Source organism: Hypomesus nipponensis, chromosome 3 (genome assembly GCF_054491055.1).
Source record: "Hypomesus nipponensis isolate SF chromosome 3, ASM5449105v1, whole genome shotgun sequence".
NCBI lineage: Eukaryota > Metazoa > Chordata > Actinopteri > Osmeriformes > Osmeridae > Hypomesus > Hypomesus nipponensis.
The window spans coordinates 19898695-19911838 of NC_140363.1; the positions used below are offsets into that span (position 1 = coordinate 19898695).

Genomic DNA, 13144 nt, shown 5'->3' on the forward strand with positions numbered 1-13144 from the left:
AAGAAAGTAATTAATACATAAAACACTCAGAGACTGCAGGTATGGCTGTTCTGATTTCTGCAATTGATTTAGCTAGTGTTGCTGTTGTTGCTAAGTTCAATAAATTTGAGAGGGCAGAGATTCAGCTCCTACAGGCGACAGACCCCCCCCCTCCCCAGTCTCAAGCATAGAAGACTGCTGATTTTCTCACGATTTCAAAGCCTAATTTAACATACTTTTCGGTGTTTGGATGGGTAGTTAACAACACATTCTTCTGTGGTGTAATGAACTTAAAACTCATGTTCAATTCCACTTACAAAGATCTTAAGTTTGCTGAAGTTCAAGGCACAATGTTATGAAATGGTACGTCCCACCTGTATGCATACTGCATGTAACAGTATGTACTTCGCAAAGGCAGCTGCAGTACCTTACTAAAACTACGAAGAGATGGTATGCTATTTGGTACACAGGGAATCTTGCTGAGATGTAGTGTGCTATATAACAAGCCATCATAAAAAAAATAACATTTACAGTACAGGATTTGTTTTTATTCAAAAGTACAGGATATAAATACACTGTTGGATGAAGGTGAAGTTCACCCAAAAAGTACCACCTGTTTTCTAGTATTCTTGTTCTTCCGCAGGTGTGACTGTTTACACCACTCCTGGTGTTCACGTGCAGCACTTTTGTCTATGAGTGAACTATCCCTTCACAACAGCAAAGCTAAGGACAAGGCTGTCTGAAATGAAAGCAGAGGTTCCTCGAGAGGGTAACAGCTGTCACAGTGCCCCGCCCTAGGGCAGGAGGGTAACAGCTGTCACAGTGCCCCGCCCGGGGCAGGAGGAGGGTAACAGCTGTCACAGTGCCCCGCCCTAGGGCAGGAGGAGGGTAACAGCTGTCACAGTGCCCCGCCCAGGGCAGGAGGAGGGTAACAGCTGTCACAGTGCCCCGCCCAGGGCAGGAGGAGGGTAACAGCTGTCACAGTGCCCCGCCCAGGGCAGGAGGAGGGTAACAGCTGTCACAGTGCCCCGCCCAGGGCAGGAGGAGGTAGGCATGTCCAGCAGGTACCATGGAGTCTGTTTCTTTTGCATTTGTGTAATGAACCAGAGAACTTTACTTTGGTTATGTTCTTATGAACAACATGCTGAAGCCTGTTCAAGGTCTGGCTTATTTCCCCTCCTGGGACAAGAGAAATAACCACGGCTTGGTTTCCAATGCTGTGATTAGAAAAAGTTTCAATAGCTGCCTTGTTAAACTGTACACTTAAAATCATTCCACCCACTTATTTTCTCATTAAAAAGATAACTGCTCTAGACCAAACCTGCAGGCTCTGTGACTCAGGCCAACCTGTTGTCATCCAAACACACCATACAGTAGGTCTTATTGGAACACATCACCTTGGTCGGGTCAGGGAACCGTGACCTAGATGTCACACTGGCTGCTTCCACAACACTGGAGCACGATTAGCTGCAGCTCTCACACTTTATCTGAAACCAAGATATCTCAGACTAACGATCTACGCAGAAGCACAACACTCCAGTTTTAGATGCCAAAACTTTAACACAGTTTGTACAGCCTATTGAAAGTTAATCAAATAAAAGGGATTTCACACATTCAGTATCATCTAAATATACTATTTCTATGTAACACAGTGGAAGTGCCATCCAGTGTATATATCCATATGCAGGATGTTTCTCCCTGTTATATATATATATATATATATATATATATATCCAGGATGTTTCCCATAATAGTTTATGCTTAGCAAAACATATCAAAATAAGAGAGTCCTTGTAGCTAAGGACAACCCCCATAGACCTGAGCTGACTAGCTATGAAAGAACACAAAGTACATCTCATGTGTTTCTAAGGCAGAATATGTTCATCTGATAGGGCCGAAGGGAAATATTCCCAAATGTTGTCATTGTCCCCTGGGTTAGGGTTAGGGTTGGGTCTCTGCGTGTGCGTTCGTTCGTTCGTTGCTGACTTTGTGCTACTAGCGAGCGGTCGGCTCACTGACTGACCCAAGGGGGACTACATCACTGCTGGGGGACGGCATGTTTACTATTGACATTAGAATGAACAAGAGAGCATGTAAAACTATGACCATTCAGACACAAGTGTGGTTCTGTCACATGACAGGATGCAGCAGAAAATAGGTGTATTCGACTTCATGCAGCACTGGTTACGCTGACAGCCGATTGACTTGCATGAAGTCAAATACAACTAATGTGACTTTTTGGACTCCAGCACCAGTCACATGACCGGCTGTTAACGAGTGTGCTCTCATCTGGCTCCAGCACCAGTCACATAACCGGCTGTTAACGAGTGTGCTTTCATCTGGCTCCAGTTGTCAGATCAAGTGCTCTGTGGCTCCACCTCCTTCAATGATCAATGTAAACTAACCATTCAACCACTGGACCAATCAACTGTGCTGCTAACTGTTGGTCAGTGTGCTAGTAACTTATTTTGATGCTCTGTGGAGATGAGGTATCACATTCCTTAACGATGCCCCTCGTCCGGGACCAGATGGGGATGTCCTGGTTCAGATGTCCTGGTTCAGATGTCCCGGTTCAGATGTCTTGGGGATGTCCTGGTTCAGATGTCTTGGGGATGTCCTGGTTCAGATGTCTTGGGGATGTCCTGGTTCAGATGTCTTGGGGATGTCTCGGTTCAGATGTCTTGGGAGGGTCCTGGTTCTCTGCCAAGTGTAGCTTTTGTCTAGACACACACATTAAGGAGTCAAGCCAAAGAGAATAAACCAGGAACTGAAGACAGAAGATTGAAATCAGGTCAAGATTATGGGAATCCCAGGGATGACAGAAAAGGATACATGGAGGTGCTGAGTTCCTCTAGCTGTGGAGACGAGGAAGAATGGAATCAGCACATGAGATGTAAAGTACAGATAGGAAGAGATGGCAAAAGTACACATCTTTCAATCAAGTGGAAGTTACTTTTTTTAACCTTTTGTTAAAAAAAGAAATAAAGTCAACCTTTTGAATCTTTGAAAAACTAAAATTTTCAACCTTTAAAAACATTTTTTTCAAAACCTTCTGTAATAATCTTTCAACTTAATTTTTTATTTCTTCTTGGTGCCTTCTGACTTGCTCCATAGTAGCTTTGTTGGGCATTATAGCCCAACTTTATACTTTATACATAAATCTACTTCACTATTTATTTATTTTTACAACTTTTTACTTTCACTCCTCAAATGTTTTACACAAATATCTGTACCTTCTACCTCTTACAAACAAAAAAACATTTTCAAAAAAGGTTTCTAAAAGTATTTTAGAGGAATATTTGTGATATATATTTTTTAAACCTTTAGAAAGTTTTTATAAACGTTTTGGTTTGTTTGTAAGAAGTAGAAACAACAGATATTTGTGTAAAAAAAATGTACGGAGTCAAAGTAAAAGGTTGTCAAAAAAATGTATAGTTAAAGGGGTCATTGACCTTAAGGGGTGCTCAGTCCCCAATGAGAATGTGACATGAATACAGTGCCTTGCAAAAGTGCTAAACCCCCTTGCTAATATAATCTCTAATTTCACTGGATAACAATTAATACATTTATGTATTTTTCTGCAAAATATTGAATGAATGAAAAAACGAATGATGTCCATTTCTTCATGAACTACCAGCATCAAATGATATTTAACAATAATACTTTTTTTAAAATTATTATTATTGAGATAAAATTTTGGGAGGACTTGAGCACCCCTAAAAAGGGTCTAAAATCGCCACTGCTATGCGCCCTAATGCAACCTTGTGAAATAGCCCTAGAATGAAATGAGAGGTTTTCTCCCTTTTATAGTATGCTCGTGAATATTCCAATGAGCACTGATTGGGTGGTTTACAACAAGCGAAGCTGCATAGCAAAGACGCAACATAGCCAAACATGCATAGTGAATTGTAGATTTAGTGAATTGTAGATTTACATGACAACACAGATTATGTATTCGAATGAATCACAGTCAGGAAAATGAAATAACGTTAGCCCCATTGCCAATAAACGTGATGTCAATTTGGTGGCTTTTGGAAACAGCCCGTTTTACAGCAGCAGTTTCAGATTTCCATAAATAGACGTGTCAATGGACTTTGAGGTTCTCTGTATGTCCATTTTACCCACCTAACTGTGGTTATTCAACTATGACAAGATAAACTTGGTTTTGCAGTCTACAACCCCTTTAACCCCTCTAACCCTAACCCTAACCCTAACCCTCTAACCCTAACCCTCTAACCCTTTAAGGAAAGTGCTGATAGCAGAAAAATGTATACTAAGTACAGTAACAAAGTATTTGTACACTAGTCACTTATACACTGTCACTTTCAGCTACTGGTTGCACTATCAGTAATATTGCACTACTGTACCTCACTGTACCTCGCCACCAGGCTCCTGTATGGTCATTGACATAGTCACTGATCTGCAATTTTGCACTATTGTACTGTACTCCACTTAGGCTTGAATAGGTTATAGGTTGAAATAGGTGTATGTGCATTTAGGGTTAGTATAGTGTATTATTTATTGTTATCTGTAATTTAGGAAGTTTTAGTATTAGGGTTAGTATAATCGATAATTTATTGCTATCTGTATACTTAGGAAGTTTCACTTATTTAAGCTTAGCATAGATGTAAATTATGTTCTGTTTACTTATATGTTATGTTATGCCAGGTGCTTGCGTGTCTTGTCTTAAGAATTTCAGCGCCCAGTCTGACCTTGTGTTGTTCTGTGTACCTGACAAATAAAAGACTTGAACTTTGATACTTCCCATCTCTGCACATAGGAAATGTGTGGTTCAGGTCAAAATTAATATGAAAACATTTATGTCACATGATGCAGATGAAGTCAGGTCAATACTAAAGTTGTATTTCTCTGTACTCTACAAAGGGCCACTGTTTCAGTTCTTCATCTACACAAAGGAAGTCTTTCCACAGCGCATCTGCTTTAAAACAGGATCATTCCAGGGCCCTTCTGCTATGGTTACAAAGTATTTTCGGCATTCCAATCTGTAATGAGCTGAAGGGTTTTTACACCAACCTCACACATACCACAGCAATTCACCTTCCAGCACACAGACCAACCACAGCATGATGCTAAGAATAGTCATCTTGTCATGGGGTGAGATATAGCTCCAGCTATGCTGCGAACACTGTGAATAAAAGACCCCTTTGGATGTGTGTACAGGAAGGCCAACAATGATGACAAACCGTGATTTATCACAAATTGTGACAAATCATAAACAAATTAAGAGCTTTGAGTCCACATTCCCACACATCGACAACCTCAACATTGTGTTTCTCAAGGCTTGTGTGTGTGTGCTTGTGTCAGCACTAGGTGAGGATGGGAGCGAGCATTCTCACGTTGCACAGCAGGTGTTCCAGGTTGTGATCGGCAGCGGTCTTCCTCTGGTCCTCCGACAGCTCCTCCACATGGCTGTCCAGGCTGAAGTGCAGCCGGGCCAGCTTCTCCTGCATCTCTCGCACGTGTTCCAGCTGCTGGAACGAGCACACCTTCCCTGGAGGAACACAGCCCAGGCTTCACTCTCCTCATCATCCTGAGTCACCCCCCCCCACCACGCTAGGGGAAGCAGACTGTGAAGACTGTAACCATCTGAGTCAGGGTGGTTTGAGGTCATGTGGACGCTGTCGGCTGTCATAAAGATAGAAGCTGGAACCCATGGAGAGTTGTTTGTAGATGAAGACACAAAATGCCAGTTGGGCATGAGGCTGGTCCAGAGCCAGAGCTAGCTATGTTTACACCCAGTAACCATGGTCCATGGTCAACTTACCAAAAGCCTGCAGTTTGCCGGAGTGGAAGTCGTTGAGTAGGTTGAGGAGGCCTCCTTCCATCTCCCTCACGTCCGACACGTCTGTGAGGAAGGAGTGCTGCAGGGGGGACGACTGGTTCACCTTGCTGGCGCCAGCGGGCTGCGGTGCCCTGGCCTTCTCCCTGTGAGGTCTGGACACAGCAGAAAGACACAGCATGTTTACCATCACCTAAACTGAAACCACACAAATGCTGATTCAAGCCTTTACAGACAACTGACACCGGATACTATGAGTGGTAACAGACCTTCCAGTCTTTGGTGGAGCGACAGTCACACTAAGCGGCTCTCTGGACTGCCCAGCTGCCCCTGCTGACCTCTTGAACTTGCCCCTGGGTTTGGGGGAGGGGGGCTGGGGGAGGCCCAGACAGAAGGTGGCGCTCTTGCTGGCAGGGAGGACGGAGAGCTTACGGGGGTTGACGGGAGGAGGAGGGGGCTGAGGGAGGGACACCTTGGGACTCCTCTTCTTGCGTTTGTCCTCCATGAAGCTGTAAGAGTGCAGCTCTCTGCCAGACGAGGAGCCTGTTCTCCAGATGTCTGGAAAATACCAAGGCAGCAACTTCCTTGTTCCTTCACAAAACCAAACATTCAAGGTTAAGTGCATTGCAGGTAAAATAATGAAGCTGTATCCAAGTACTGACAGAGTGTAGTGTAATATTTTTTCAAGAGTAAGCTGAGTTTTGGACAAGCAACCATGATAATTCTCCGGTTCTCATGTTTCTCTATATAATATCTACAAAAATTGATTCATTTTAGACTGTTTCCACCTGTGTAAATACTCCTGTATGAAACAGTAGACACAAAGCGATTTACGGATTTTCTTTCCTTGTTGGTCTGATTAAAGCTCCAATTGAATCTGTGGCGTTTCTAAGCAACACTAATGACCTATCTCTACAATTTTAGTTTGAATTTTATGATCATCTGATCGAGAATGTTAGCACTACATTAAGTCGCATTAAGAGGTCAGAGTTTATCTGTGAACCACTTTAAACGTTACAACTACTGCAGTGTTTCGACACAGATGGTTGAATGCTGTCTTAAAATAATTCTGATTCCGCAGTTTCCCTTTAGGGATCAATACAGTACTAGAATACCCTACTCACCATAGGTAGCCTACTCACCAACCGTGTAGCCTACTTTTGCAAGCTACATTGGGCTGTATGTGGTAATCATGTAACTCTTGCAAACATGAAGACGATTACAGTATGCACATTAAACTTCAGTCAATGAGACACTGTCCAAAGATGGCCACTAACCACAAAGCGAATTTAATTGTAGGCTAACAGATTAAACCATCAATGTTACTGCAATCTGTGCCTTCTGGTAGGTTACTTGTCAAATATATGTAAATAAGAATTTCATATGAAACTCGTTTTTTCGTCTTGATGCACTTGCAATATTCCGTGATATAAACAAATACGTTCATCGATAGACAATACGCTCTTCACTTACCAAACGTAGGATAAGCCCCAAAATCAGAGCAAGGAACACAGCGTCGATTTTCTTTTCTTTAGATTTACATGAACACCTCCACTCGTATCGCATAAATTGATGAAAAAACATCCATCTGATGGTTTTATGCTCAATATCCTCCGAGAAAATAAAATTAATTATTTCCCAAGCGCGGTGGTTGTGCGCTGGTCTCTGGTTGTCCTGCTAAATGAACTGTCCTCCTCGTCTTAAAGGGCCAGTAGGACGAGCTGTTCCAGGATAACAGCGGAAACCAGCACTGACGTCTCCATCTCCGTCATGTTGCACAAGTGTGTAGCTCGCATCATTACATTCTAATAGGTTAAGCATCGAAAGCAGGTAGGCTACAACTGGAAACCACTTAAATGGACCCGACAGGTGCTTTTATAAAATCAATATAATACTATTCTTAACAAGTTACTACAATGTATTGCAGGCCTTAGGCATACCAATAAAGTTGTCCAATGTCCCGTCTTCAGTAATACTAGTCATAGCTTTAGCATAGGAGTAGATCTTGTGTTTAACTTTTGGCAAACTGGACATCCTTCACTTGTGGAGATTCTTAGGTTCACAGAGTGCAGAAGAACAGTCACTTATGGGCAAGAAAATATTATATTAATAATGATAAGAAACCAGGACCACTCCTCCTAATGAAGGCAAGGGCATTCGTTCTAAAGGAATACAAAAATATGTTTCTTTTTATTATGGCAGATCAGAACAAAAACAACAGTGACACAAAATGCAGTTGTAGAAAAAATACAAAGCTCTCATGCATGTTTTTCTTGTTCCATGATGAATGACCAACAATAACTTATGTCTTTTAACTTATTTTCTGGTCGGGAGAGCTGTTTGAGTACGAGTAGGCCTTGCCTAAGACTATTCTGTCTCTGAGTAGCTTGAAGAAGGCGTAGTAATTGCTGAAGAGGATTAAAGCCAGGGATATGGTCTGGTGCCACTTTTCTGAACATATCAATGAGTAGAGCTGGTAGAAAATCATCGCCCCCTCTAAGATGATGAGGATGTTCAATATTCGTAATGGCTTGTTGAAGAAAAACTAGGAGAAAGACAGAGTTTAAGAATCCATTCAGTTAACAGTGGCTGTCTATATTGGCCATAACAAAGATTACCAACAAGCAGAGGATAGATGTGTGCTTGTCTTAAGTTCATCAATCCCAAACCAGCAGCAAAGCATATTTGTCTGATAATCTCCTCAGATAGACTTATCTGCCTCTAGTTGTCTCTCACCAGCAGAAAGCACAGACCACCTCTCTTCCCAGAGGTGTGCGATAAAGCCCTGACCACTGCTGGTTTCTGATCACAGCTGAGCTCTGCTGGTCTCTGTTAGCTAGTTATTACAGCTAAACCTGACCACAGCTGGTCTCTCTAGGCTGGTCTCCACAGCTGGTCTCTCTAGGCTGTTGATCACAGCTGGTCTCTCTAGGCTGGACTCCACAGCTGGTCTCTCTAGGCTGGACTCCACAGCTGGTCTTTCTAGGCTGGACTCCACAGCTGGTCTCTCTAGGCTGGTGATCACTGCTGTTCTCTCTAGGCTGGACTCCACAGCTGGTCTCTCTAGGCTGGACTCCACAGCTGGTCTCTCTAGGCTGGTGATCACTGCTGTTCTCTCTAGGCTGGTGATCACACGGTCATACTCACATAGAAGCGGTAGTGCGACACGTCGGAGGGCACGGCTACGTTGTAGTGGCCCATGGCCTTGTAGACATTCTTGCTGTGCTTCACCAGGACGCCGTGTGGCCACATGTACTCCTCGCTCCATCTGGGGAGGACAGAAGGCTCTCTGTGAATGGTACAGCAGAGCAGCAGTGCACTGTGTGTAACTGTGTGTGGGCTGCGTGGTACTCACATGTGCTGCAGGACGTTTGAGCAGACAGAGGGGTCCACCTTGTGCCAGCAGCCCAGGTGGGCAGCAGCCTTGTGGAGGAGGTCGCAGTATCGCGGGGGCAGCAGGTGTCTCATCAGGATGACCGAGGTGCTCACAGACACCAGGATGAAGAGCTCACATGACCAGCGCTTGTCCACATACTGGGTACTCTGCAGGAAGACAAAAGGCACATAGCCCAGTTTAACATCACCACGGATGTTTACTTTGGGACCAGACTGCTCAGATCTCCTCTTAAGTCAGTTACTTGAAAAATGCAATCAGTATTGATAGTCAAAACATAATACTCTACACATCAACTCATCACACCTCAAGATACTTCAATACAACTCGTCATCCCAACAGTCCGAGCTACTCACCTTGACAAACCACACAGGGACGAAGGCCACGTAGTACGCACTGAGCATGGAGCTGACCAGGACCTCCTTCATCCTCCAGTTGAAGTCCATCTTCAGGTACTCCACCTCCTTGCGGATGAGGTCGGGCGAGAGGCAGCAGGCGTGGGTAGGCATGGCCTGCACGCCATACAGCTGGCTGGTGTGCTGCTTCCAGGTCTCCTTCAGCACCGTCAGGTAGTCCCTCCCAGCCCCCAGGCCCCCCAGCTCCTTGGAGCCGATGCTGGCAATGGAGGAGAAGGGGCCCGGCCTACGCAGGTCGCCGCTCAGACGGAAGAAGGGTATGTACATCCCGAACCTGAGGAGGGAGGCTAGGGATCATTCCTCAGAACCACCGGAAGCACATAAGTGTCCTGGTTTGTGTGCAGCTGTTGAGCTTCATGTACACTAAATCATGTATTTATTTATTTAAATATGCAATGTGATAGGCCAGTGTGCTAGTGTGTACTGTGATAGGCTGGTGTGCTGGGCTGTACTGTGATAGGCTGGTGTGCTGGGCTGTACTGTGATAGGCCAGTGTGCTGGGCTGTACTGTGATAGGCCGGTGTGCTGGGCTGTACTGTGATAGGCTGGTGTGCTGGGCTGTACTCACGGGTAGCAGAGGAACAGCAGGCTGAGAACAGAGTAGGTCCTGAACAGGTATATGAGGGAGCGACACAGACTCCAGCCCGTCAGGGTGAGCACAGCAAAGCGAGCCATTACCAAGAAGATGGAGTGAGGAAAGGACAGTTTCCCACTCTGAGAGGCCTGGAAGGAGGAACAGACAGGAACAGGGACAGAGAGAGGGAGAAAGAGAGGAAAGGAGGGAGATTAGGCAATAACATTGTGTTTGTTGTTCAGAGCAGTAAAGGAGATATCAAACATCTATTACATCTACACATGAACGACACATACCTCTTTCACAATCGCTGCGATCAGCCTTCGAGCCAGCACGATGATCGTAAACACCAGCATGTTATAATCAATGAGATGAAAGTTCTGCACAAGAGAAAAAGCATGAGACTAACGACCTCTCTTATAAACCAGTATACTGAGAAGATGACTTCCCATTCACATAATGACTTGGCCTGTGTCACATAGTTTACAAGCAGCAACGCCAACCACCAGTCACAGTTGACCCCAACCTCAACCACACAGGGCCAATCTTGACCCTGTTTACACTTGGTTTAAAATGTGTCTTGGACTAGCGGATCACAGTGCTAAATCTGTGTGTAGAGGACCACCAGAACCGATCAGTCAAACCCAACTGACCACATGTCTTCAGTGTTAATGTGTCCTGATGGTTCCAGACATGGATGTAACAGGACATTTTAAAACCAAGTGGAAACAGAGATACTTAGATCTTCAAATAGTCAAGTTCAGTCAGGCCCTCAGACATGATGATGCTGCTGACACTAGAAAACCAACACAGACAGAAGTCCCCAGCGTCTGGGCCAGAGACAGAGGATCCCACAGCCCAGCACTGATCGTGTTGACGCACCAGAGAGGTGTGTGAGGGGGGGTGTGACGGTGGGTACCACCACACCGTCTTGTAGATGTTGACGTAGTGGACGAAGAGGGCGATGAGGTGGCAGAAGAACAGGTGCAGCTCGAACAGCACGCTGCGCTCCAGAGAAAGATCAGGGATCTTACAGTGTTTCAGAGGAATCACCGTCTGGGCAGCCAGTGGAGGGCTGGAGATGCCTGCACCTGAGCCGTTCCTGTGGCGCACACACACACACAGACACACACACACACACAGACACACACACAATTATCAGTTTTAAAATCAAATGTTGAACAAAAGCCTTAACGTTTTTCAAGGCAACGGTAAATATGTAAACATATATTAATTATCAGCATATAAACATATATTAATTATCATGTCCATACTTGATATTCCTCTCTTTATTCTCCCCAGAAAGTGGGTAAACAAGGACTATTCATTAATAACTAAACAGATCAGTCATACAGCAGCCCCCCCCCCTCCCGGCCTGGCTCACCTGGTCCGGGACCGCACCCCGGTGACAGGGGAGCTGGTGGAGTGGTTGCCGTTGCCAACAGAGCCAGGCTCGTTGCTCAGCGGAGACCGGCAATAAGCAGAGCGGTTCGCCCCTCTCCGGCCGCCTGCCATCCCTGACACGCCCACCGCTAGATGATGTGAGCGTGTTATGCGAGTCAATCACAATAAATACACCTCCTGTAACAGAGAAGTTAACGTCACGTAAAAACTAATATATTTTTGGACAGTGATGAGGGTGCACCCTCAGTTGCAACACTGATCAAACTGACAACACTGTTAATACATCTAAGCGGCATGATATTGTAATGAATGGTGTCGTTTTGGTTTTTATACAAAGCAGCAATCTCCTTTTCTGAAACACCACAGCAAACTATCTGACTAGTCTGTGTTAATGACATGCAGGGAGGGAAAATCTGATGTTAGATCTGACCACAATGTTCTGCTATCGGCTGTGTCAATTATTAAATACCAGTTGTTAGTTTCTAAATATTATACTATTCTCTATTGAGCATAAGAGTGCGTTACATTTGAAAGATTGGCAACACCATGATGTAATTCAACATAAGTGTATGCTTGATGTAGTTAACCAATAACAAACCTCACTTTCAGACCTGTTTTAGCTAGCAATTCTAGGATCAACAGGTTTTGCGGAAGCTGACTTCACAGTTAGATGCATCTCTCATCGCGAATTGACTGATGACTAAATATGTTTTCCAAGGACTGTGCATGTTTTCATTAAAAGTATGCATGCAATAGAACCTCTGCCCATGAGCTTGAGACCCCAATCTTTCCGCCAAGATGGCAAAATGCATGCTCGACAAAATACAAAAGACTGCGGCCTAGCAAAGCTTAGCTAGCTAGCAGATAAACACCCAAGATGAGCCACCCATTAAAATAAAATGTAAGCTTACCGGAGACTGGACAATGAATTTAGTCGAAATGGAACTGCTGTACAAACAATAGGAAGTCACACAATCCAGAATGTCTGAGTCTTTGATGAAATAGTTCCGAATTGTTCATTATGGTAGACGAAGATACTCATTGTTGATGTGAGAGTGGCTGTGCAGTAGGTAGGGGGCGCGCCGCGGACGTGAGCATGTGGGAGGGAGTCATTATTTAAAGGAACATTCCTCTAATCTTCACATATTACATCTCTTCCAGATGTTTATAGAAACATAAACTCAGTCAAACGCCTCAGTTATATAAATCGCGGGAAATAGTATTTTTGTTTGCAAATGTCCTCACATCCGAGACGCTCAAAGCAACTTATCGTGTGGTATATTCTTGAAAAAAATCTTCATTACTTCAATGCACATTGCACAATTGTCCTGAGGAAAGTTATTGTCAAGGCTAATAAAAATGTAACTAGTGTCGTTATGTTTCTCAGCAATGGGTAGCATAGTGAGATGGCAAGTTGTAAAACGGAGTTCTCCACAGCAACGTGGAGTGTGACTTTCATTAAGCAGCGTAGTGTGATTTTTATTAATTGCGAAATAATAATGAACAGCTGTTGAAGTGTGATGAAGCCACGTAATTAACTAGTTGGTTTACAGCTTGAGCAATATATAACGCTAAAG

General features: G+C 44.2%; 2 protein-coding genes across 2 annotated transcripts; both read right to left on the minus strand.

Annotated features, from left to right (window-relative positions):
* Nucleotides 1–505: 505 nt before the first annotated feature.
* Nucleotides 506–7465, minus strand: ccdc28b (coiled-coil domain containing 28B). The gene is made up of 6 exons (XM_084682482.1): nt 7253–7465; nt 6049–6370; nt 5765–5934; nt 5337–5491; nt 2812–2834; nt 506–2699 (listed from the first exon to the last, which is right to left on the minus strand). Exons 2-6 carry the CDS (start codon nt 6282–6284, stop codon nt 2627–2629), a joined length of 657 nt encoding a protein of 218 aa, XP_084538608.1. The 5' UTR covers nt 6285–6370; nt 7253–7465; the 3' UTR covers nt 506–2626.
* Nucleotides 7466–7939: 474 nt separating this feature from the next.
* Nucleotides 7940–12676, minus strand: tmem39b (transmembrane protein 39B). Its single transcript, XM_084682492.1, has 9 exons — nt 12479–12676; nt 11548–11744; nt 11046–11265; nt 10460–10543; nt 10158–10312; nt 9530–9863; nt 9135–9322; nt 8927–9047; nt 7940–8324 (listed from the first exon to the last, which is right to left on the minus strand). Exons 2-9 carry the CDS (start codon nt 11676–11678, stop codon nt 8091–8093), a joined length of 1467 nt encoding a protein of 488 aa, XP_084538618.1. The 5' UTR covers nt 11679–11744; nt 12479–12676; the 3' UTR covers nt 7940–8090.
* Between the last annotated feature and the right edge of the window lie 468 nt (nt 12677–13144).